Here is a 25,330-nt window from a genome sequence, read left to right as displayed (position 1 = left end):
ATATATGCACAAGAATGAAGCCTTTTTCATTCTTGTCAATGCTTATCTTGTTTGGCAATAGCCATTCTAGTTTCTATTTTATATTCACTTTTATTTTGTTTGCTGTTTTTTTTAGCATCACAAAAGTATTTTATTTTTTTAGAATTTTATTATAATTTATCTTCTTTACAAAAATATATTGGTTTCTTCTTGGCCAGATTTAAGGCTTATTCTTAGCTATTATATTACTTTATTGTAACAGTCACATAAACTAGAGTTTTTATTTAACTATATGAAGTACAAATAAAATTATTTAATGAACAAATGGAATATTATTCTTGGATATAGAATATATATATATATATATATATATATATATATATATTGAGAGTATATTAAAATTAAACATCAATACTAATATACCAATATACTAAGATAATAAGGTTATATATTTATATAATATTTAAAAACTCATGCAAAAAATAATGTTTTTTTTAATTCTAATATTTTTTTTATTTTATTTTTTATAAGATATCTAAAATAATTATATATATATATATATAATTGAAATTAGAATCATTGATACAAAATATAAAATTTTTAAATTTTTTTTTTTTATAAAAGCTATTTTTTAATTTATCTTTATAAGATAATTATAATTTTTTATTTTGTCAAATTATTAAAAAAATATCTATTATTTAATACTCTTATGTTTAATAAAAAAAATTGTGTTAAATCTATCTTGTTAATATAATATTATTTTAAAATATTTAACAGAATTATTTTTTGTTACCTTGTATTTTTTAATACTTTATAACGTTTTAGATTACCTTTCTAGACTTAACTTCTACATTGTGGTACTCTTTGTAAAGTTTTGTAATTTAAAAGCTCCACATGATTTTTATAGAATAGCATCAATATTGTCTTAAATAACATGTATTCTTCATTTGACTACAAAAGTTATAACATAATTTTAAATTAAACAGAAAAATATATATATGATTATAAATGCATTGTATATATGCTAATGGACCTTTTATTTATTCAAACTTAGTGTACCTACAAGACAATTGAATCTTTTAATACTTGAAAATTCTATATGATGCTTACAATTAATTTATGCACTAATAAAGCTTGGATTATACTTGCAAATGAGATAGTATCAACTATTCCAAATAAAACCAAACACAAACTACTTTTTTTATATACTATCACTACTCACATCTAACATACTTCTTATTAGTAATAAATTATAAATTATAAATTAATAAATAAAATTTTCACATGGGTTGCTAAAAAAAAAAAGAAAGAAAGAAAGAAAAAAGAGCATTGAAAGAACACAACCTTGGAAAGTACAAAGCATTAAATAGTATGCAACAAAGCACACACTATTGCACCCTCAAAAAAAATAAAAAGAAAAAAAAAAGGAAGGAGTAAAAGAACAACAACGATTGGGGCAAGGAGGGGGAGGATGGCGCGAGAAAGGGAAGCGGGTCGAGAGTCGGGGAAGAAGCGACGGGTGTGTGCGAGAGATTATGCGACGCGATGCGATGCTCCAGTTGGGCGAGGGAGAGGGAGAAAAAGTTGTTGCGAAGAAGGGGATGATCGCGGCACTCACAACTGTGGAAGCGAAGGGAAGGGGAAGAGGAAGGGAGAGAGCCAAGTCCATCGTTGACAACAGGAGAGAGACACAAAATCCGGAAGGAGCATAATAATCTTCTTCATCAGCAGCAGCAGCAGGGTTCGGGTGCGAGTCAGTGATGGTCGTCGACGTTGTCGTCGGGGAGCGAGTGCCATACCCGTATGATGCTGATGATGGCGTAGTAACAGCGTGGCCATAAAACCAGTTTCAGAAAACTCGTCTCATGGCACCACCGGGTGGCGTGTCCGACAGAGCCTCGTCGTTGTTGCTCGTTGGAGGTGGTGGTACTTTAGGGTTGTTGCAATATGACAGTGCAAAGCTTGCGTCGTGGTAGCCAGGGGGGGGAGAGCTGCGGGGCTCGGGAGGAGTGTGTCGTGCTGTGGTGGTGGTCCGATGGGGAGGAAATGGTGCTGCTGGTGCGCTTGTCAGCGTGTGAGGCTGTTGAGGCGTGTGAGGTTAGTATACGAGGGCGTGAGTTAGCGAGGACGTGAGGCTGAGGAGGAGTTAGGGGAGATGACGCGCAGGTCTGCGAAGGAAATGAACGAAGGAGTCTGGCGTGGGAATGTTCTGTACTCGATTGTTTGCCTCATCTCGCTTTTGTGTCAGTTCCAGCGTCTTAGGGTTGGCGAGGGTTTGAGCGACGATGGCCTGGCGCTCCTTGCGGTGAAGCGAAGCATTACCGTGGACCCGTTTCGTGTGTTGGCGAACTGGAATGAGAAGGATGCGGATCCCTGCTCTTGGTGCGGTGTTACGTGCAGTGAGTCCAGGCGGGTGCTAGCGTTGAATTTTTCCGGATTAGGGTTGGTGAGTCCTCCAAGGAATGGAGGTGAGTGCAAGCATGACGATGCTACGTTTCCACAAACGCCTTTGCCATGCCAACAACAGGATGCGTCTCAACAGGCGATGGCAAGATGCTCTAGGTCAGGATTGTCGGGGAATGATATCGGCGATGGTTCTGGTAGTTGTGTAAGTGCTCTGGATCGACCGTCCTCTCCAATTTGCTTTCGGAACGGGACTGTTGTTGATGCGTCGTCGGGGTTGCAGGGAGAAGTGCCTTGTCTATTGTACGGCGTCTTGGCTCGGGAGATTGGAAACCTCTCGGAACTGGTAGTTCTATCCTTACCTTACAATGGCTTCTCTGGGGAAGTTCCAAGAGAGGTCGGTAATTTGAAGCACCTTGAGACACTCGACTTGGAAGCAAATAGTTTTTCAGGCATTATTCCCACTGAAATCGGCCAGCTCTCTGAGCTTCGCGTTTTGAATCTTGCGAATAATTTATTGCAGGGAAGTATTCCTGCAGAGTTATCAGGGTCCACCAGCCTTTGTTTCTTGAGTCTTGCAGGAAATACACTTCGAGGTAGGATACCTCCTTCTGTCGGGACTCTCAATACCCTGCAATGGCTGTCTCTTTCTTCCAACCTGTTAGACGGTGAAATTCCCCCTCAGCTTGGAGGTGGCTGCGACTGCCTAGTCCATTTGGACTTGGCAAACAACTATTTTACTGGTCCCATCCCATCCGAGCTCGCCAATTGTAAGCAGCTACAGTCGCTTCTCCTGAACGCCAACTCCCTTGTCGGCTCAATACCGCCTGATTTGGGGAGGTTATCGAAGTTACAAAATCTTCACTTGGCTTTGAATAAACTATCAGGTGTTCTTCCCCCGGCTTTAGGGAACTGCAATGAGCTCTCTACTCTCGTGCTTACAGCCTCTCAAGGATGCTCTTATGGTCTGAACTCCTCTGGGATGCCTCATTTCGTTGACACCCACAGACGTGAACGCAATCTGTTTAGCGGATCTTTCCCTTCTCAATTCGCCCTCCTTCCAAGGATTCAGGTCATCTGGGGGCCTGGTTGCGGTTTAAGTGGTGTACTACCAGCTGACTGGGGTTTATGTTGCGCCTTGGAGATTCTCAATTTGGCCAAAAATTCCCTCACTGGGCCGATTCCCGTCGGTTTGGGCAATTGCAAAAGTCTGGTTGTGCTCGATCTTAGCTCTAACCAGTTAAGTGGCACAATCTCTCCGGAGCTCCCTATATCTTGCCTCGTCATTTTAAATGTGAGTTCCAATGCCCTGATCGGAAACATATCAGCTGTAGATACGGTATGCAGCAATCCTTGGCTTCTTTCTGTCAATGGTAACACTTATTTCAAGCCATTGACTTGCTATGGGGTGCCCGTGTTGGGGCCTGCAAGCGTACGCTATGTGAGTCGGAAAGAGTCGGAAATTGTATACGTTGTACACGATTTTAGTAGTAATTCCCTGACAGGCCCTATTCCAGTTTCATTGGTGGGAAGCACGTTGATGAAGAAGCAGACTGGCTACGTGCTCATCCTTTCCAACAATCAGTTCAGCGGCAGTTTTCCTGATAATTTCTTTAGTTTGTGCAAAGGTTTTCAGGAGTTTGCAGTTAATTTGAGCTCTAATCAATTGCTGGGGGAGCTTCCTTTGGAGGTTGGCGAGTGTGAGACTTTGTGGTACTTAGACGTGGCAGGAAACCAGTTGACTGGATCCATTCCAGTGAGCACAGGAACACTTACCAATCTTGTGATTTTGAACCTGTCTCATAATCAGCTGCGTGGCGAGATTCCCTGGCAGTTAGGAGAACTCCCCAACTTGGAGGTCTTGTTTCTCGACAACAATCGTATCTTAGGGTCAATACCACCATCTCTGGGAAACTTGTCGAGACTTGTCATGCTGGATTTGTCCTTCAATCACTTGAATGGCAACATTCCGAAGGGGCTAGCGAACTTGAGTCAGCTCAAATCTCTACTTTTGAATCACAATAGCTTGTCAGGCTCGATACCTAAGGAGTTGAGCAGTCTTACCGCCTTAGAGCAGTTGAACCTTTCATTCAACAATCTCTCCGGCCAGTTTCCGATACTTGGCAACTGGGGAGGGTTTTGCAGTAGTTTAGTGGTGATGGGAAATCCGTTTCTTCTGCCTTGTAGAGTTGCTACCGCACCCATGTCCATGCCGATCTTGGCGGATCCGGACATGCCTCGGAATTCGTCCCCAGAGTCAAGCTCGACATCGCCAGATCATAAAGAAGAAGGTTCAAGACCTCGCTTTAACTCCATTGTAGTCGCTGCTATCACCTCTGGATGTGCCATTGGTGTCGTGCTTCTTGTACTTGGTCTTCTTTTCCAGTGCACCAAGCAGCAGTACCCAAGACTGCAACAAGAAGGTCGAAAAGTGGTGGTTACGTTCACCAGCACCAACATAAACTTCCAGCTGACGTACGATAAACTGGTCCGTGCAACCAACTACTTTTGTTTGGACAATTTGATTGGCACAGGGGGATTTGGAGCTACTTATAAAGCTGAGTTGCGACCGGGATTGGTGGTTGCTGTAAAGAGGCTTGCAATCGGTAGGTTCCAAGGTATACAACAGTTCGATACTGAGATTCGTACGCTTGGAAGGATCAGGCATCCAAATTTAGTGACACTAATTGGTTACCACGCAAGTGAGGACGAGATGTTTCTCATCTACAATTACTTTCCTGAAGGCAATCTTGAAACGCTAATTCATAGTGAAAGAGGACGACGGATGAATTGGGACATGCGGTACAGAATTGCTCTGGACTTGGCTCTTGCATTGGCGTACCTTCACGATGAATGCGTCCCTCGGGTTTTGCATAGAGACATCAAACCTAACAATGTTCTTTTGGACCATAACCTGATTGCACACCTCTCCGATTTTGGGTTGGCTCGTCTTCTAGGAGACACCGAAACACATGCTACAACGGATGTAGCAGGCACGTTCGGCTATGTTGCACCTGAATATGCCATGACATGTCGTCTCTCTGATAAAGCTGATGTCTACAGTTATGGGGTGCTCCTGCTTGAGCTTCTATCTGGAAGAAGAGTTAGTGGAGATCCAACGTTTTCCAGTTATGGGGATGGATTCAATATTGTCGGATGGGCAACCCTTCTCTTACATAAGCGACGACCACAGGAATTCTTTAGTGCTGGACTTTGGCAAGCTGGACCGGAGAGAGATCTTCTGAACGTGCTGCATCTGGCTGTGGAGTGCACAGAGGAGTCTATGTCTCAAAGACCGCCTATGCGGCAGGTCGTAGAGCGTTTAAAATTGTGTCGCCCCTACCCCTCCCAGCTCATGCCACTGTAATCAATTCGTCCATCGATAAGATGGTGACAGTTTCTTGGTCGCTCATTGACCGCAGTTTTGAAGAGTTCAGGCTGCATCATTGGCTGACTCTTGCTTTGAAGAAGGTATCATTCTATGTTTTAGCTATGAGTGTCCCTTCACAGAGACAGGTATTTCTGTACAATTTACATAATTAAATTCGTTGGATCTCTTTTCTCATGCTGTTAAAGAAGGGAGACAATCTCTCTCTCTCTCTGTCTCTCTCAAACTGTATTAATCTTGTCGTCTTGGTATGACCCCACGCGCATGTAGTCAAAGCTGCATGAAATACTTTTCAGTCAAGAGAAATGTTGGCTGGAATGACCTCAAGTAGCGTGTCTGCGTTGAAATGAGGGGCTTTAGTATCTTTACAAGCAATCTCTGGTGATTCTTTCTTTCAGTCTTCAACCTCTGTAGTATGGAAACATAGAAAGAGTTGCACTGGTTCTGATTACAAAATTGTGGGCGATGATTGATCGCTTTGAGGAAAGAGATAAAGTGGTAAGTGGAATCCTTGTCACACTTGAGAAGTTCATGGCTCCAACAACTATATTTTTGTAGTATTCATGCCGCCCCAAACGCTTTTGCTACTAATTCCTTCGTGTAAAGAAGGGATTAGTAGCCCCGGGCTAATGAAGATGGGTTCTAGAGTTCTACAACGTGAAGAAAGATTAAATGTAGCTCCTCTTTTATTCTTTTCAGTTTTGCTTCTCCGAGGAAGGAACTGTACGCAAAACTGATATTAATTTTTACTCGTATTTTTTTTTAGTAGGTTTTGACCTATTTTAATTCCGTAAATGAAACAAAAATCATTCATTTGTTCAGCCTTACAGAAATAGTTATTCTGAAATGACAATGAAAATTTAAAATAAATAATTTTCATAGATTTGGGGATGAGTGAAAGTGCATGCATCTAAAGATGGTAGAAATGCTCTGGTCAATAGCATCAAATATTTACAGAGACATAGTAAACTATTTCATTTTTCTCTGAATTGTGTGTTTTGATATATTTATTCAGGGCACAAATCTTGAAGTTGATATAATTTTGTGCTGATAACTATGCATGAGATGGATTCAATTCTAAGTACCACAGAATAAATGACCACACCACTTAGAAAATGGTTTAGGAGCCATGGTTTTGAAACATTCTACATTTTTTTATTGTTGTATACTGAGCATACTATAATTAATTTAAACTTTGAAGTGAAAAAATAAAAAAAAAATAACTGAAGTCTGTAAACATGATTGTTGATTTACTGCATTCTAATATTAAAAGCCAAAAAAGTTACTCACTTACATTTTGTTATTGTGGACATATTTAATACTAATTTAGATACTACCACTTTACATCAAAATTTATTTTAATATATATGATTTACAAAGTCCTCTCCTTGGGAATAATAGAATATTATGCAAATGATATTAGTAAATTTTAAAAAATAAAATAAATTAAAAATGAATTTTTTTGTCCCATTTATAATATTACAATATTTTAACAATAAAAAATTTAGCCATTATAAAAATAGGTTACTACAATAATATCTACAATAAAAATAATAAAAAATAATATAGAAAAAAACGTATTTTACATCAATTCTATGTAGTAGAAATAGAAACTATAGATTAGGTGGTCAAATATTCTACAAGAATAAATTTGTACATGCTACATTAAGAAATGATATCCTTTCAATAATGTATTTGGTGTTTTTAGATTTTACAATCACATGGAAAGGACATGGTCTCTATTGAGAGCATTAAATATAACCGATGCTTTTCATAATATTTACTATAGTTTATAGTAAATATTGTAGCTACAGTGTTTGGAATGTAGTGGGGAGAAACTATTTATCTTCTCTCCTTCTCTTTGTATATGTGAAATAACCACATCAATATATTCTCTTATATATATATGTGTGTGTATGTCTTTTGTATGTGTGTGCATATTACTTTTAGCTACTCTTATATCTCTCTCTGAAACATTCTCAATACATTATTGCCACAATTGCTCTTATGCACTAGTCATGGTTCTTAAAAACTTATGTGCATTTTATTCTTCGTTTTTTCTTTGTTTTTTTTTCTTTTCTTTTCTTAACTGTATTGCTATTGTTGCTAGGCTGTACTATATTGTTGCTATGCTCCTATGCTGTGCTTCTATACTGTTATTGTGTTGTATTGTTGTATTGTTACTATGCTGCTGTTGTACTATGTTGCATCGCGTTCTACCACTGATTGCTAGATACTCCACCCAAACTGCCGCACCTTACTGTCGTCTAGTGCATCTTATCAGCAACTACTGCACCCTATTGGAATCCACCACAAACCCTTATTTTTGTGGAAAAAAAAAATAAATAAATAAAAAATCTCTTCAAATTTTTAATATTTTTGATTTCAAGTTTTAATTTTATCATTTTATTTGGCTTTACATTTTAAAATGCATTTTACTCAACCTTTTCGACTTGATCTTGTATTTTTGTTCACAAATTTATTTATAATGAATACTTCAACATCTTCAACTGCCTCTACTATATTTCCAACTATCACCACTGCATTCCAACATTTTCAAGCTCTTTTATTTCCACTACTAGCTGCTGATGGAAAAAATTATCTATTATGTGAAAAAATAGCAAAAGTAAATTTATTTACAAAACAATTCTTGGATGCAATTTTGTTTGAAAAATCTCCTAATGTAAGTACTTCACTTCTTCTTGCTATCTATTGGAAAGTATTTCTTTTTCTTTTTCATCATCTTGTACATGCATTACAGTGTTAATATTTGGAAATGGAAGATCTAGCTAAGCTTTGGGAGAATCTTAAATCAAGGTTTGATCATCAAAAGACCATTTTCCTTCTATAAGCATGTCATGATTGGACACATTTACATGTCTTGGATTTTTCAAATTTAAATACTTTCAATAGTAAAATGTGTCATATTGTCTCACAACTATGGTTATGTTGACAAAGCATCTCTAAAAAGAAATGATTGAGACAACTCTCTCTACATTTCCTCCCGTATTTGCTGTGCTTGTATAACAATATAGGAATATGAAATCTTAGAATTATTCTAATATCATATCCTATCTACTTCTTATGGAAAAACAAAACGTGCTATTCTTGCATAATATAAAAGCTCATCTTATTGGAACCACGGTTCCATAATCTCATGTATTTAATATTTCAAAGTCTAAAAAAAAATTATACAAACATGGAAAAAGTATTCATAAGCACCAAGTTGGTCATGGTTGTGACCATTTCCACCCATATAGAAAGAATAAACATTCTACAACTAATTACAATGAAAAACAAAAATCAAAGATGCATTCTTGTCATAAATGTGGAATAATTGGATATTTGGCACATGCATGCCGTATTTTAAAATACTTTGTTAAAATATTTCAAAAAAATAAGAAACTTTGAGCTAAGGCTTGTAAAGTTCATATCATAGATGTGTCTATGGACTCAATTGGTGTTGATGATTTAGAAGCTTATATGAATGACAAAACCTCTAATGATAAGTCAAATGATGCACTTATTGATTTTGCAACAACATATACTATCTTGCAAGATAGACAATATTTTACTAAAAAATCTCCAATTTGGCAAACTAAAAATTTGATGAGTATGGGTGGAACAAATGTATTTCATTTCCAAGAGAGAACAGTGATGGTAAAATTACTTGTGGATTCCATCATAAAAAATAAACATGTAATTTTTGTATCCTTAATACCTCAGAGTTTGATCAGCTACCGAAATGTGTATGCCAATGGTTATTACCTCTCAACCATAATTTTAGATAAAGGAGAGATTTTGGTTTTTGCACAAAACTATAAAGTTGTAAAAAAAACCTTTATTACAATAAATGGTTTATACTAGATTACAATCCTGCCTTCTATTATATTTAATTTTGCATCATCTATTACAAAGAGTTGCGTTTCTCTCTTGCATAGACGATTGGGACATCTACAATCTACATTATTTTGAAAGTTAATTCCATGTATAACTAGATATAATTTAAGACATACAAATGTAATTTTTATGGAATTATATATATATATATATATATATATATAAAAAGATAAGATAAGATGATTCTTTGGCCTTTAATTTAAAAACTCCTATAAGAGTTACTACCAATGCTTGAAAGATTGCATGCTGATATTTGTGGTCTTATCAATCCAATATCTGGACCATTTTGTTATTTTTTGGTCTTTATTGATGCATCAAGAAAATAACCAAATATTTCATTATTATCAATCCAAAACATGGTATTTGCCAATGTTATATCTATACTTATTTTTTTCCAAGCACATTTTCTTAAATATCCTATCAAAACATTGTATATAAATAATGCAAAAAAAATTACATCAAAATCTTTTAAAGATTATTGTACTGCAACACGGATTGAATTGACATATTGTGTTCCATATGAACATGCTTAAAATGGACTTGTAAAGTTATTTATAAAGTGTATACAATTCATTATCTGGTCAATCTTTCTTCAGATAAATTTACATGCATCTATGTGAAATTATGCAATTTTACATGCTGTAGCATTAATATGCCTTCATCCTTCTTCAACTAATATATCTCAAGTTAAAACATCAAAAATTAAAAGGATTCATGGACCAGATAAGCAACCACAAAAGAAAAAGACTATAGTATGTGGTGATTTTAGTATTATCTTTATGGAAGTTCCTACTAAACCTATGGGACTATCAATTAATGATGATATGTCCATGAAAATTATACCTTCACCTCATGCAATAGAAAATCTTAAATTTAGGAAGAATAAAATCAAGTTGAGTATAAAATTATTTGTTCTATATTGTATTACAAATGACATGTGGGATAGACTATTTATTATGATAGATAAATCATTTGTATTCATGATTACAAAAGCTCTCTCTTACAAGAAAGAAGATCCTCAACCTCAAACCATTTAGAAAGTGATGTATCTCACAAATGGTAGGATTTTTCTCTACCAACTAATGTATATTAGACAAAGCTTATAGAAATTCAATATGATTGATGCTTATCTATTGTCAACATCAACGATTGGATATAGTCATGATGGTCATGGTTCATATTGTCCATACAAAGAAGAAGAAGAAATATTGGGAGATCAATATCCATATCTTGTAGCGATTGGAATACTTTTATATTTAGCCACATTTAGAAGACCAGATATTACATTTGTAGTTAGTGTTTTTGCAAGACACAGTGCACGTCTAATACTATGACATTGGAATGGCATCAAACATTTATTATGTTATTTAAAACGCACTAAAGATTTGGGATTATACTACATTTAATTTGTAGATTCAAAATTAGTTGGATATTTTGATGGAGGATATAAATCTGATATTGCAACAACTAAATCTCAAACACTCTATGTATTCTTAAGACATGGAGCTGCAATATCATGGAAATCAGTGAAACAAACTATAACTGCAACTTTATCCAACCATGTAGAAATTATTGCCTTATATGAAGCATCTTGGAAATGTATTTGATTGCAATCAATTGATAAACTCATTTAGACAATATGTGGACTTTCATATGATGATTCTTCAACTATTTTGTATGAAGACAATAGCGCTTGTATTGCACAGATGTAAATTGGTTTCATTAAAGACAATAGGACAAAGCACATTGATCCAAAGTATTTTAGTTTTTCCTATGATTTGATTACTGATCAAGTACTTAAGGTCAAGAAAATTGAATTTGAAAATAACCTTGTTGATTTCCTCACCAAAGCTCTTCGTTTGTACAACCATCAGTGACTTACTTATGGCATTGGTATGCAGCAACTTACTTTTTTTAAGCAAGAAAGTTAATAAAGTCTTAAAATAATATTATGTTCTTTTTCCTTCATCTATACTTTTGTCCTTGAATACAATAAGGTTTTCTTAGATAAGGTTTTAATGAGGCAACAACTATTGATCTTACAAGATTATAGATAAGTATAGATCATAATTCTATGCATATTTTATGTTATATAAATATTATTAAAAGCATTAAATATAGCCGGAGCTTTCTATAATATTTGCTATAGTTTACAATAAATATTATAGCTATGCTATTTGGAATATAATGGAGAGAAATTGTTTATCTTCTCCTCTCCTCTTTGTATATGTGAGATAACCACATCAATATACTCTCTCTTGTGTGTGTGTGTATTTTGTAAGTGGGCATATTACTTCTAGCTACTGTTGTGTCTCTTTCTAAAACATTCTCAACAATCTCTACACCTTTATAGGTGATGTATAGAAGCCTACTAGTAGACTAGGTGCTTTACTACTAAAACAAAAACTTATAATAAAGAAATAAAAATAAATAAATAAATAAAATCTTAAGAGAAGATAAAAAAATAAAAAGTAAAAAATAAAAAACCTAATTATTATTATTTTTAATTTTTAATTTTTTTTTGCATACAAGAGATTTAATATAACGTTTGCATGGAAACATGCAAAAGTAGAACTTACTAATCTAAATTTAAGACAGATGAATAATTCATTATCAGTACTAAAGTACAGGTTCTCATTAAGATTATTTTGTCATTGAATTCTTGTCAAAACACTTCGACTACCTTAGCTAGTCTTTTCCATGCATAATAATACTATTCCAAATTATTTTTATTTAATCAATAGTAATTACACAACTTGTTTAAAAACAAACTCTAAATCAGTATAAATATAACTACTACTCGGGACTTATGATTACACGCAAACCACCAACCGAGCCCATCTCTATCTGTGGTAATTATTTTTAGTTTAGTTCGGAGTTTTAACTTATTTAAACTGGTTGTCTTGTATTTAAAATCCATGAATTAATTATTTTCTCCGTTACATGTGTTCACAACTAAATTTTGAAAATCCACAAGAATGTGGGATCAGCAGTCGGGTGTGATCCTGTGTACGGGTTTCATTCGTGTCGAAAGTTACTACTATTAGTCTTGATTTGGTGTCCGTCCATACCAATGCAGTTTATCATTTATTTCGTTCGTTGTAATTTCATTTTATATTTGTATAGAAATTGTGAAAACTTTTAGCCTAAAATTCCTCAAAATATGCATGCTGAAAGTCAGCCAGGTCTGTAAAACATTGAAGAATCCAACACAGAGGTATTCAAGTCCATGCGCAAAGAGTTGAGAAAACTGCTTTTCTGATACAATGAAATGATTCTCAGGCTGAAACTGTATTAACACTTCTGTAATACTTCATGTACTGAAACACTGAAATGAAATAAAAACTCACAACCACAGTTGGTTGTGAACTTTCGAATGATTTGCACAGTTGACTGCATGAAGTCTAAAATGCTGAACACGATGTTCATGATAGAACTACCTCCTTGTGTGCTTTTCCGAACCTACACTATCTGAGCGGCTGTATTAAGCTTCTCTGCCAATATAAGTTGAGTTTTGGTAAGATTTGCCAGGTACAACACCAACAAAAGATCCTGCATAGAAACACACACCATGCAAATGTCATTAATATTGCCGAAAGATGGCATCAAGGATGCAAAATACCCAGTGTGCACACAGGTGACCCAGCAATTTCTCTTCCTAGCTGTCAGTAGAGAACTCGAAAGCTTCATGAGTAGTGGAAAGGTTTTCAAAAAATAAAAATAATCATCTTGGTGGTTCATAAGGAATCTAATTAGTCATCCACACAAAAATCGAACAAATACAGCAGCGAGAGATGGTATGAACAATGAGGTTGTGAAAGTTTCTTTCCCTATTGAACCTCCAATACCAAACTTCAGTTTTAAACAGATAAGTGGATGCGAGAAATTTTGTATCCTAATCTTCCTTCGAGTACAGAACCGAGAGACTACCTGAACGCTGTCGTTAAAGAGCTTGTCAAAAGCATCAGACGAAATTCTTGGAACTGACGCCATTGTATCAGCAAGGAACCTGCCTACAGAGTTATCAGGTTGAACTTGCCCTTCCTTCATTTACAGCGTAACAATACTATCAGCATCTTCGAAAACATCGTCAGAAATAAAATAAAATTCAACGCAGATAACAGTGAACAAGTGCATTCAACGGTCGCCTGCGCAACCAAAGCACATCACAAGCAATGACATAGAAAAATGGGTTTTGACCGCTTTACCACAACATCGTCCACATATCTGAAAACTCTATCAATCATATCTTGCAGCCTTTCAATGGTCGCTTCCAATCCTTCTAGATCATTCGGCAACTTCTCCACCATTGTCTTCTTCAGGACATCAACTGTGAGGAAAAATGAAAGACACTTAGAATTTCAAAATTCAGAACTGCCATTTTGAAAAAGTCAAAAATTAAAGAGAACTCGCACGGGACCCAGAACATCAAGACTTGGGGCATTCTCACATAACAAATAAATTTCAACAATTGGAGTGGAAAATATACATAACATATGTGCTTACACCCTATTCTCTCAGCCTCAATCAGGCGCAGGTCAAGCTGGACCTCGTGAAATTGGGCAGCAAGCTGGCGTTCTCCAAGGGTAAGAAGAGTAGATACGAAGACCTTAATGTTGACCTTCTCCTCGGCAAAGGCAGTATCCACAGTGAGTAGCACAGGGTTGGCTACTTCTCTACCATAGAAGTCGTGAATAAGAGTGTCACTGGGGCTCAAACTAGAACCTGTTGAGTACCTGCAAATAACAATGAATAAACAGTCGTTTACCCCAATACAGGACGAAGTATGCTGCTTATGCCTAAATAGCACCAAATCCAGCTGATGGCAGAAATGAGAAGACAACCATTGATCTTGAACAGGTATAGTTTAGACCACGGTGTCAGACGTACGTGTAAATCCTCTTTGGGAACTAATGTTTGTGAAAAGTTGTTTACGCATTAACAATGACTTACCAACCAACGATAATTTCTTTGTGATTAACGCGCTGGTGCAGTTCGAACATAGTGCGGTGATAATCAATGTCCACTGCAACCTTCACATCGCAATAAACAAAACAAAACTTGATGAAATCTGAGTAAAATTCTAAAGAAGTGTGAGTGGATACACGTCTCTCAGCCTCGTGAAACTTGGAATAAAACTGTGAACCATTACCATCTAACGCATTGGGAAAGGAACCAAATAACGTGTCTTCAAACTCCAGAGCACTAATCCTCCACAACATTCATAACTTTCAGTCAATGATCAAGCCAAGCTTCGAAATTTACAAAAGAATTCCGTAACTCTTCCACTCCCAAATACTCTGCATCTCAACTGATTTCCAATAGGTCTAAATTACGATACATGCCCACTCATAAACCAACAGGTCATAAGTTGTGAAAACACGGACAACCTCGCTGAAACTCCAATGGTCGATGCACAATCCCAAAAAAATGATCAAGGTTAAGCCGCTCACCCAGCAGCATTACGGGATAGAGCTTCTGCTATTTTAGGTTATTTCGTGATTGCAGAATGGGGTAGGGTGCGTGGGCTTATTAGGGCGGTTTTGAATTCTTCTACAGCAGTGATGGTTAGTTACAATGACGTGGGTTGGAGAAGACAGGTTGGACCCTGAACCGAATACGAGCAGAACTTCACCGACACCGGCTATCGAAGGCCAACCAAAGAAGAAGCCAAACGAACTCACTCACCTGATCAGCTTGCTCGCTGTGCGGCACGGCGTACGAGTTCCGAATCTCTACGGTGCCGTCCGGGGAGATGGACCCGAGCAAGGTTCCGATGACGCGCTCCTGCTGGTCGTTACGGCGGATATACGAGTCGGAGATGTTAAAGAGCACGGTCGGGTGGAGCTTCGCGACCACGCCAGTGTGGCCCGACGGCATGTGCAGCACAGTCCGCCCCATAGCCATTGGGAATGGAGCTCCGGGCGGTCCTGAAACGTAAGGGGAAGCTTGCGCTAGGGCTGGCTCGATCGTGAAAAGCTTCGGTCCACACACTTGAGCTCCGGACACAAGGAAACTCACAGACTCACACAGACTCACTCACTCACACACTCACAGACACGGACAATTCCTAACCTAGCTTCTTGGCTTACTCGCGCTCCCACACCTAAAACCTCGACCAGGCTCGGTTCCGTCGTCTCGGCTCGGTTTGAACGAATGTCGTCGTGCGCCACTTGGATGAAACCTTCTTGGATGGATGCAACCAGTCGTTGTAAAGTAAACAGTAAATGTAGTGTATGCACCAAAATGTAGTGTTAGTACCAAAATGAAAGACATGAATGATGTGATTTTTTAAGGAGGGGAGTGTTCGCAGGAGATGTAATTTTTCTCAAATGGGTTAAATTATGGGTTAAACAGATTTTTTATAATTTATTGAATGAAAAACACATCAATTAATTCTGTGTTGAGAGCCAAGGAATCATAGGAATATTCTTTAAAGTGTAGATAGAGATTTTGAAGCATTTATTGGAGGGGTGATGATTGAAATAGTGTTCAAACATGAGACTTGCATAGATACGTGTGTGTGTGTGTGTGTGTGTGCATGTGTAAAAATATAAGAATTGACATACTTTGTTAGTCTGATACTTTTTCCAATCATTCACTACTTATTATTCATTTTTTTTAAGGTTGTTTTTGTTGGATTGTGTGCATGAATAAATATATAAGTTATAGTAATTTTCTGCCATATTAATAAAAATATAAAACTCTATTATTTTCAGTTCAACTTTGTCACTTAAAAAGTTTTCTTTTTATTTATAGCATTTTCAAACTCAACAATTAACCTACACTGATTTTATTTTTAAAAACTGCATGAGGTTTAAATTTAGACATACGAAACATATTTTGATTATTTTACTGTGTTGTAAATATTTTAATTTTATCATATGCTGTCAGAGGTGTTTTTTCTGTCTCAATTTTTTGAAGAATTGTAGATAAAAACAAAAATATATGATACTTATGCATAACCATGTGCATATTATATCACTGTACTTATTTGAACAATTTTAACATGGTCTTCAAATTTTCATAGTTAAGGACAACGTGAATTCGTTTTGAGATAACTATACAATGTCATCGTGGTGCATATTATGTATTTGAAGTTTTTATAAATATGGATGAGAATAACTTTACTGCACAACATTCTTTACCTGAAGACTAGTAAGGAATAATGGGCTTCAGCTTTACTCTACGTGAAAAGAACATGAACTTCACATTCACTTCCTCACATGTAAGCTCTGGTTAGGATGAACTTCCTTTGCTACAATCTAATAGAAATGACAATAGGTTAATTTACACTGAAATCTGCAAAGATGCAATGAAAGGCAAATAATCAGGTCCCAGCAAGATATACATCACAAACCTTAAGATTGTTGTATGATTGATTGTGTGTAGCTCGATTTTTGAGGTTTCAGTAAAGATGCTATAGTCTGCAGAAGGATGACCATGTTCCATCCTCCCTTTTCCATTTCCTGGAGATAGAGAGAATAGAAACTAGACCACATAGCATATAATGAACAGTCTCAGCATACCTAGGGACTTGAACTTCCCCTGACAAGTGCTCCAGCACCACTTCTCACTACCCAACAATGTGCATTTCTTACAAGTATTCCCAGGATTGAAATATCCTTTCAGAAATCTTGAAGAATGCAGAAAAGTAAACCCAACAGTAAAACTAATAAATAAAAGTTTGAAGGTCGTTCGGCTTCAAACGATTTCGTCTAAAATGTGCTTCCTTCCGAAGGTGTTGCAATTTTCGATTAGCTGGACTTGCCATCTCTTTCTTAAGGTCAATCAAAATGTCTTCCATTGTGTACTGGCGGCGCCAGTTTGCAAGCATTGGAAAATATTTTGGCTCCACCTGTGATATGTGACGGGCGTTGAATCAGCTTCATGTACATGAGCATTACTTCGCATACAAGAAATAATACATTGAAATCCACAATTGCAACTTCAGGGAGCCAATTTTACATGGTAAGTTAAGGGTTAAATGAAAATGCACCTACGAATTCAGTTAGTAGCTTACCACTCCCGTCTCTGGATTGACATGAGTCATGTTGATTCGAGAGTGAAATCTCACAGTTGGAGGTTTGTCAGGGTAATCCTCGTCACAGAACAATTTCAAAGTGTAGATGCGACCCTCATGCACAGACTGCACCAGCAGTAACCAGAGATAATGTAAGAGTTAGAATCAACCTAGTTTCATCTTCACAGCATGCTTGGCCTTGACGCGGCACGCACACACACACAACACGTCTTGCAGCCATGAAACCTACCCTGATGTGAACAAAAATAATACAACGATTACGACTTCAGTATGCGGCTACGAACAACACTAGCTTGCATAGAATGAATAATAGTACCACAAAATGACAATATTCCTACTTGACATACTATGACAATCAGTGCCAGTACATAGTGGAACCCACTGGAGGTTGATCGGCAAATTGAAAATGCTAAACCACATCATCCAAGGTAGAAATTGAACGCAAACTGAAAAAAAGGCTATTGTTCAACAAAATTGTGAATATTCAACGCTGAACCGACAGACTACTAATCGTAAAGATAATTCCATTGTCTCAAAAACTCACGTGATTCGGTCCAATTATGGTTCCGGTCCAAGAGCGCATTAACACATCGTCACCGTCGTCCATGCCATAACTAACAGTCCCGTCTCCAATTCCTTTCTCACCCCTCTCAAGTTCTTCAAGAAGACGAAAGTCCCTTGGAACTGCAGATAACAATACACTATCAAGGGTAGGACTAAGGAATCACACAACACGCAAATGCAGCAGTTCTAGAAGAAACTACTCAAATTGTGGAAAGTTGGAATGACTACATGTGGATTTTCAGCCAGGTGATAAATACAATCATTTTCAAGGTCCGGAGCAAGGGCAGAAGCAAGAGTGTCGGATTAAGGGTATAAAACATGTACCAATTACAGAACCTTCAGTATTCATCTCAGTCTATCCCAGACGTGATTGTGGCGGCAATGATCCAATAGACCTGCGGCTCAACCGACTGTACCCATAAATACAACATACACGAGATGAGAGAAGTGTCTACAGAAAATTGATAGCTGGATACCATGTAAGAAAATCATAACCCAACAACAATCTCCCAGTGGTTTCTCCCCACCATTCAGAGCGATTAAGTATCCTCACCCCAGGGAACAATCAGGGCAAAAGCATGCAGCAAATACATCAACTCCAAGAGCAACACACGAACATAATTGCCTCACTACCCTATGGAATCACCTGGCAATCAGAACCGGCTAAATACATCAACTCAAGCTCCCGTACCTGGCGTACAGACACCCTTACGTGCAGTAGAGCATCGCAATAAAGGAATCTGCGAGACGACACCTTAAACACGACCATAAGAAAATTACGTGAAGGATGACGTCAGCGAATCGAGGGAGGGCAAGCGCAGACCACGACGAGGGATGAGGAAAAGCCTTCTCGAACGGATCGAACGGCACGGGTGGGACCGGGAGGGGGCTTCCCGGAAAAACACCCCGTCGACCCGGCCCGGCCCAAAGCCCAGAGCGTTTCGTTTTGTGAGCTTGGGGGCCGGGTACTTTCGGCCAGGCAGTGATTGAAGAATTGTCGCGACGAGGAAATGTCGCGCAGAGCTTGCGTTTCTTCTAGAATTGTCCATTTTCATGGATTCTCTGCGTCACAGGCTCTGGTGAGATGCTCCCTCTTTTAGGTCTGCCGCATTTTGATCTGCCTGTGAGTTGCCTCCGAGTTGTGAATTTCGTTTTTGACGTGTAGAAGTTGTTCCGGAGGTTATTCAGTTTTTCTTTTTTTTTCCGGAGAGAGCGAGAGAGAGAGAGGGATGTTAGTGTTGAGGTGTCTTCGAACATGACCTTGCATTTGTTAATCCGTGGTGTAGCGCTGTGGTTTTTGGGAGGTTTATAACAGTTTTTTGCGTTGAAGCGTCAATGAGTTTCCGTAGTAGGTGTGCTTTTCATCTCGTGCCAGCAGGTTTGGAAATGCTAAAAATGATCTTGTCCATGGAAAACTTGGACACGGATTTTTGTGCAGCGTAGGCGTATTTTCGTTGATTTAGGATTAGTTGCGTAAACGATTAGGGTTGGGATTTTTTTTTTTTTTTTTTTTTTTTTTTTTTTGTTTACTCCCTTGGTTATGCTTATTTCCACAGCACATGTGAGGTTTTTCGATGTCATCGCATGAGAATGTTTGTAGCTAACGAGGTTAAGGTTCTTAATTTTGTTGTATCACTGGTGATTATTTTTGCGATGTCAGATTTGACCTTATCATAGCAGGTTCGAAGTGTAGGTCGAGCATGTGTCGTTGTCCTTCTTGTTTGCGATTTTTTGCTCTCATTATTGGTCTTTTGTGTGTACGCACCGTGTTGGTTTGGGCTACACATTAAGTAATGTAAAATGATGGAGGCAATTTTGATCGTTGGTCTTAAATTCGATGATGTGCACACTAGTCTATTTTTACTAGCTCTCAATTTCCGCATGACTTTGTCCCCTGCCTCGCTTTCATTGTTGTCTTTCTTAAATTGAATATTGTGGGACTTTGTTTGACTGAATACACATGGCTACATTAAAATTGTTGCTGAATTGATTGTGTGCTGTAGGGATGTCGAAGTCTTTTTATCGTCAACCTTAATCGCATGAATTACTTAAATGCCTGTTGGGGCAGGACCTAAGGATTCATGATGTGCCCCTGCTGAAGATGAGCCCCCTCGAATAATAACCATCTGATTCTCTACCTCGAAGTATACATTGATTTCAATTTGTACACAAGTTCTCTTTTATTGAAGAGAACAAACCTTTGTGTAGAGCAAACCTCTGTCGCTTGAGGCAATGGAGGTCACAGAGGTCTCAGAGAAGCGTTTTGAGCGGGCGATGGAACGTCTCTTCTCAGGAAGTTCCACACCAGCTGCCAGGTATCTTTAATTTTTTTTACTACAATTCCTAAGCGGAACTTGATGCTTTCCCGCATTGCAGTATGCTTCTGAAAGTTGAGCTTGGTGCTCTAGTTTCAATGCAATGTGCTTTGCTAATCTGCTGGTTTCTGGATGGATGCTCCATCAAATTCAAGATTGTGTGCTCATGAATATCATAACGCTTGGTGATTCTTGAATGAGATAATAAGTCAGAATCATTGATGGTAAACAAGTTACAATATCACTTGTGTTTCAGCTTCTAATTTAGGAATGTCATAAGATTGACATGAACTTCCTTAAATAGCATTAAGGGTCTTTCAGGGATATCTGAAAAATATATATATTTTGCAGCTCTGCTCGAGTTCCTTCACCAGTCAAAGAAAAGAAAGAGGACGAGGAGAATACGAGTGGACGGGTTTTTCAAACTGCTGGGGTAGCAACACCATTATCAGGATCGCACGGATGTAGGCCGTGGGACCGTGGTGATCTCCTCCGTCGCCTTGCCACCTACAAATCCATCAGCTGGTTTGGGAAACCACAGGTAAAATCATTGGACAATTTGCACACGGAGGTCATATCTGTGATGAAGTGAGCGCATTTCTATTTCTGCAAAATTAATATCTGCATCATTCATCCTCAGAAGCTTGTGGTGGCTGGTGTTGTGATATGAAAGATTTGTATAACTCTTGATAGTATCAGACAGTAGGTCGAAAGCCTATCAAATGGTCGAAATGAATGGGTGTTGCTGTAATTGCAGGTTGCAGGGCCTGTGGCCTGTGCTAGGAGAGGATGGGTAAATGTGGATATCGACCTCCTTGCATGTGAAATCTGTGGTTCCCGGCTGAGCTTTCCTGTTTCCTCTTCCTGGTCACGCCACCAAGGTGAGCTGCATTCTTAGTCCTGCTCAATGTGAAATTAATTCTCTCCTCTTTTCTCCCAGTTCAAACCTGCTAAAGCTTAAAATCAGTTGTACATCCTACGAGACTAATTCTGAGATTCACTTGTTTTCCTCTCTATGTCACTGAATAGTGGAGCAAGCGGCACTCGTATTTGCCGAGAAACTTGACACTGCACACAAGGGTTTGTGTGCATGGAAAAATAATCCGTGTGCGGAAACACTCGCACACTTTCCACCCACCCCTGTGTCAGTCCTCAGGGGAGCTTACACTGACCGTTGTGAAGCCCTTCTTCAGTTATCTGCTCTTCCTGTGATCTCTGATGCTGCCAAATCTCTTATGAAGCTGTCCCGAGGACCTCAGGTTGATCAGTTACTCTCTGAGCTAAACCCTCCGAGTCCTGGATTCCTGGTTGGAAATGGTGCGAGTTCGAGCTCAACTGAAAATGAGATTTTCGCAAACAGCAAGGCTTATTACGAGGTGAGCACGACAGTGAGTGCTACTCCCTAGCACGATTGGAACTTCACTTTGTACGTGGAATATACGTGTCTTAGGTGTGCATCCTGCAAAGACCCAAGAGCTTCTTCTACGACATATGTATAGAGCTCTTTTTTTTACTGCGAATGACGTTCTTCTCAATTGTAGTCATTATTCTCAGTAGATCACTCACCTGATGTTTCTGGATTCCTTAAAGTCTTCCTTTGCGCTTTGATGTATAACAGGCTCAGCGAATGATTGCGGTTTGTGGTTGGGAGCCACGACTTTTACCTTATACCGTTGATTGTGAGGACCGCTCAGGAGCTCAGTCTATCCATGAACAGATTGGAACGTCGCATGGACCTGGACCAAGCGTCACAGTGCACATGCAAGGAGGCCAACAATCAAAGGTTGCGCAGGGACAAATCCAATCTACTGGTACTGATGTCTCTGACCCAGCATCTGCCGTGCTGGATTGCAATCTTTGTGGAGCCAGCGTGGGCCTCTGGAACTTTGCTACTTTGAATCGCCCCGCTCCGTTGTTGAACTCTGGCCTTGAAGAACTTTTTTCATCTAAGAATAGATCTTCAGGATCGAACCCAGTAAGAGATGATGCAGCTGGTGCTGTAGGTGGTCCTTTGTTGGCTAGTCCAGAAGCAGCAGAAATGGTTGATGCAAAACCTCCTGAAGTAGTGCCAGTTAATGTATTGGAGAGAGCTGCTCCTCCTAAGGGGGTGTTAGATTTGAAACTTACGATTGCAGGTGGACCTCCTCCTACTAGGCTTATTGCTCCAGCTTCGGTGCCACCGTCCTTTGGCATTCCTGGTTTGCCACATACTGTAATGCAGCCCAGGAAGATTGAAGCAATAACCTATGCAGCTGCGTCATACGAATCCCGAAGACCTGCGCATCAGGGAAGAGGACACAATGACACAGGAACGCCGACATATCATGTGGAAGGTGAAGTAATACAGAATAGGGAAATGAAAGATGCTGAGGAAAGCAAGGATGCAGAGTATTTTTCAAAGCGAAAACGGGAGAAGGGCAATGATGAATCCGAGGGCGTTTTTTCACCGAACACCAAGCGCAAGCGTGAAGTAGGTTCGCAGTGGCCAGGTTTTACAGTGAAGTTGCCTGCGCGTGATCTTCCTCATGCCTCTTCTGTCAATGCTATTGATACTTGCTATCCACCAAAGCAGGAGAATTCTATGGAGAGTGTGGATAATCTGCCTCTAGGAAGTGATGGCCAAGGCGCAAATACTGCGGAGTACCATGTGAATGGACCCGAGTCTAGGGTTCAGGCCGAACATAGCATGTCTCGTCAGGATGGCATTGATGCAGGTAAGAGCATATGTGGTGGAAGGGTTGAGGAGGGTGTACAGAATAATGTAGTGGTTATATGTCCCGGAGCGGGTATTAGTGGTAGTCATGAAACTGAAATCCAAGGTGTCGAAGCAAATCTGGAGCGGTCGGAGAGCGTTGCAGAGTTTGCGACTGACGTCATTGAGCTGATGGAAGAACATGTTTCTGGTCGTGGTTTGATGGATGAATTTATTCCCGAGGACACACTCAAAGCAATTGTCACAGATGATCATGAAGGCAGTCGACAAGCTATGCTTGGCATTAGTCACACATTTGTTAAGGACACTAGTTCAGCTGGAGTTTCCGAAAGATATCAAAGAAACGTTGCTCAACGGGATGCTGATGAAGATGCTAATGCAGGAAGCACTTTAGAGACAACTAATGCCATCATCCAAGGTGTTGACATGGTCGCAAATATTCAAGTCAAAGAAGTTACAGCTGGGCGTACGGTTGGAGAATCCCCTTCAGAGAGAAATGAAGAGGTTCAGAGTCATCCTTCCTTTCCACCAGGTGAAATTCATATACTTGTTAAAATAATTGGAGACTACGATCAAAGTCACCAGTTAATGAGCGCTCCACATGACAAATATGAACGGCAGATATTTTGGCAGAGTTGTCTCGAGTATTTTACATTACTGTAATTTAAAATTTCAAAAAAAGGTCGATACGCCCCAGTTTTTACGATTGCTGACGAGGTGAAGTTGGCATGGTTAGGTTTACTGTTAGATGATGTTAAAAAGCTAGAAATCCAGACGGGAGAATTTGATCCCATTCGGCAGCACAGACATTTTTGTCCCTGGGTAAACGCTCATGTTGCTGCAGCAACGAGTGGCACAGGGTCGAGTAAATTCTGTGGCTGGCAAATCGTGCTGGATGCTCTGCAGCCTCAGCCCCCATCTCCACATCAACAGCACCAGCACCAGCAAGGTTCCGTGGAATCAGAGTTTACAGGCTCCAAGTATAAGGTATTGGATAATATTCCAGTGATAAAGTTCTGTAAAATCTGATCTTGGATGTTCATCGGTTGCGTTGTTGTGCATTGACGTAGAGAGAGAGTTGGTTGTTAGTGATGAAAACTCGACAGTACTAATTGGTTTTAGTAACGTGTGGAGGTCGCATGGAAGTGGATTGTTGTTTGAGGATATTCGGGTGACTGCACGAGATCGGCTTAGCATTTTCATAGATTATGGTGATATGGTTATACGTAACGTTACAATGACTAAGTCTCTCTTATGGTTCACCTTATTCAGCTGTCATGATTATGAATGGTGAGGTGCAGGATGACCCGATTCTTTCAGTTCGAAAGTTACTAGGATCTGTTTCTTCGAATTATCTTCCAAGTTCTTAAGGGGATGGTGGAGGCAAGTTGGTATGTCGAGGCATTTCTCCTCTCGTTTTTGTCCTCGTTTCTGGCGTACCTGTGGAAATATCTATTTCTGCCTCGTTTGAGTTATGAGTAGCCAATATTGTTTCCGTTAAGAGTTTAGGGAGGCAGAAACTAGTCTTGTTCGTCTGAGAACTCGTAACTTTCAGTAAATTTGTAAGATCTTATCGTTGTACCGGGCGTTTGCATGCTTCTTCCAGTAATGAGGAGCAGAGCATGTGATTCCTACTGGAGATGATACATGATTGCATAGACGAGCTTACTCTAATTTGCGCTACGCCCAGTTGATAATTGACCAGTAGGTAGTGCTCACAGTTGTGATAACGATGCACATACTTCAATGCACTGGGGGATTGATGACCATTCATATTGTGAGCCTTGTCACTGATTCCTTCACTCTGGGTGTGCATTGCAATTTGTGATGAGTAAATTTGTAAAAGAATCTGCCTATCATAGAGTCTAAGTATGCCAACCATCGATTTACTTTGCTTGACAAAGAAAAATGATTAGGTCGTGGTACACAAATGGAGTTGTTGATGGTGTGGTGTATAATTGACAACTAGTAACAAGAGGGTATTGGTTTTCGTTAAATATTTCATATATGTCGTTTACATCCAT

At 38.8% G+C, this 25,330-nt stretch overlaps 4 protein-coding genes across 14 annotated transcripts; 2 read left to right on the top strand and 2 right to left on the bottom strand.

Moving 5' to 3' along the window:
- Positions 1–1,470: 1,470 nt before the first annotated feature.
- LOC112284801 (uncharacterized) lies at positions 1,471–5,947 on the top strand. The gene has a single exon (XM_024525050.3). It carries the CDS (start codon positions 2,135–2,137, stop codon positions 5,747–5,749), a length of 3,615 nt encoding a protein of 1,204 aa, XP_024380818.1. The 5' UTR covers positions 1,471–2,134; the 3' UTR covers positions 5,750–5,947.
- Positions 5,948–12,924: 6,977 nt separating this feature from the next.
- Positions 12,925–15,680, bottom strand: LOC112284285 (eukaryotic translation initiation factor 3 subunit F). Its single transcript, XM_024523971.3, has 6 exons — positions 15,359–15,680; positions 14,624–14,703; positions 14,177–14,406; positions 13,879–14,000; positions 13,601–13,714; positions 12,925–13,222 (listed from the first exon to the last, which is right to left on the bottom strand). Exons 1-6 carry the CDS (start codon positions 15,575–15,577, stop codon positions 13,133–13,135), a joined length of 855 nt encoding a protein of 284 aa, XP_024379739.1. The 5' UTR covers positions 15,578–15,680; the 3' UTR covers positions 12,925–13,132.
- A 1,347-nt stretch (positions 15,681–17,027) lies between these two features.
- On the bottom strand, positions 17,028–19,106 carry LOC112284770 (ubiquitin-conjugating enzyme E2 variant 1C). Of its 6 annotated transcripts, none has more exons than XM_024524967.3 (5): positions 18,970–19,106; positions 18,603–18,688; positions 18,259–18,398; positions 17,694–17,819; positions 17,028–17,528 (listed from the first exon to the last, which is right to left on the bottom strand). In XM_024524967.3, the coding sequence occupies exons 2-5, from the start codon at positions 18,625–18,627 to the stop codon at positions 17,343–17,345; spliced, it is 477 nt and encodes a 158-aa protein (XP_024380735.1). In that variant the 5' UTR covers positions 18,628–18,688; positions 18,970–19,106; the 3' UTR covers positions 17,028–17,342. The 6 variants fall into 6 exon arrangements, with proteins under 6 accessions (XP_024380735.1, XP_024380738.1, XP_024380739.1 ...); XM_024524970.3 differs by having other exon boundaries at positions 18,603–18,673; positions 18,970–19,105; XM_024524971.3 differs by having other exon boundaries at positions 18,603–18,673; positions 18,925–19,082.
- A 98-nt stretch (positions 19,107–19,204) lies between these two features.
- LOC112284769 (uncharacterized) lies at positions 19,205–25,079 on the top strand. 6 transcript variants are annotated; one of them, XM_024524965.3, is made up of 9 exons: positions 19,205–19,357; positions 20,282–20,593; positions 20,945–21,134; positions 21,351–21,474; positions 21,623–21,969; positions 22,212–23,307; positions 23,689–23,838; positions 24,043–24,293; positions 24,608–25,079. In XM_024524965.3, exons 2-9 carry the CDS (start codon positions 20,511–20,513, stop codon positions 24,674–24,676), a joined length of 2,310 nt encoding a protein of 769 aa, XP_024380733.1. In that variant the 5' UTR covers positions 19,205–19,357; positions 20,282–20,510; the 3' UTR covers positions 24,677–25,079. The 6 variants fall into 6 exon arrangements, with proteins under 6 accessions (XP_024380733.1, XP_024380732.1, XP_024380728.1 ...); XM_090251734.1 differs by lacking the exon at positions 19,205–19,357 and adding an exon at positions 19,408–19,656; XM_024524964.3 differs by having other exon boundaries at positions 20,347–20,593; positions 22,212–23,838.
- The last annotated feature ends 251 nt before the right edge of the window (positions 25,080–25,330 follow it).

The sequence above is a fragment of the Physcomitrium patens genome, chromosome 7 (assembly GCF_059467195.1).
Source record: "Physcomitrium patens ecotype Gransden chromosome 7, ASM5946719v1, whole genome shotgun sequence".
Taxonomy (NCBI): domain Eukaryota; kingdom Viridiplantae; phylum Streptophyta; class Bryopsida; order Funariales; family Funariaceae; genus Physcomitrium; species Physcomitrium patens.
The sequence above is the reverse complement of the archived record's forward strand: the minus strand, read 5'-3'. Positions and strand labels throughout refer to the sequence as shown.

Excerpts from the sequence above, each read along its gene's own strand:
- LOC112284770 (XM_024524967.3), bottom strand. The coding sequence starts at position 18,627 with ATGAATACTGAAGGTTCTGTAATTG. Across the intron at positions 18,399-18,602 it reads TACTGAAGGTTCTGTAATTG|TTCCAAGGGACTTTCGTCTT; the intron begins GTACATGTTTTA and ends TGTTATCTGCAG. Across the intron at positions 17,529-17,693 it reads TCAATCCAGAGACGGGAGTG|GTGGAGCCAAAATATTTTCC; the intron begins GTAAGCTACTAA and ends CACATATCACAG.
- LOC112284285 (XM_024523971.3), bottom strand. The coding sequence starts at position 15,577 with ATGGCTATGGGGCGGACTGTGCTGCACATGCCGTCGGGCCACACTGGC. Across the intron at positions 14,704-15,358 it reads ACAGCGAGCAAGCTGATCAG|GTTGCAGTGGACATTGATTA; the intron begins GTGAGTGAGTTC and ends TGCGATGTGAAG. Across the intron at positions 14,407-14,623 it reads AAAGAAATTATCGTTGGTTG|GTACTCAACAGGTTCTAGTT; the intron begins GTAAGTCATTGT and ends TGTTATTTGCAG.
- LOC112284801 (XM_024525050.3), top strand. The coding sequence starts at position 2,135 with ATGACGCGCAGGTCTGCGAAGGAAATGAACGAAGGAGTCTGGCGTGGG.
- LOC112284769 (XM_024524964.3), top strand. The coding sequence starts at position 20,511 with ATGGAGGTCACAGAGGTCTCAGAGAAGCGTTTTGAGCGGGCGATGGAA. Across the intron at positions 21,475-21,622 it reads TTCCTGGTCACGCCACCAAG|TGGAGCAAGCGGCACTCGTA; the intron begins GTGAGCTGCATT and ends GTCACTGAATAG. Across the intron at positions 21,970-22,211 it reads ACAGCAAGGCTTATTACGAG|GCTCAGCGAATGATTGCGGT; the intron begins GTGAGCACGACA and ends GATGTATAACAG.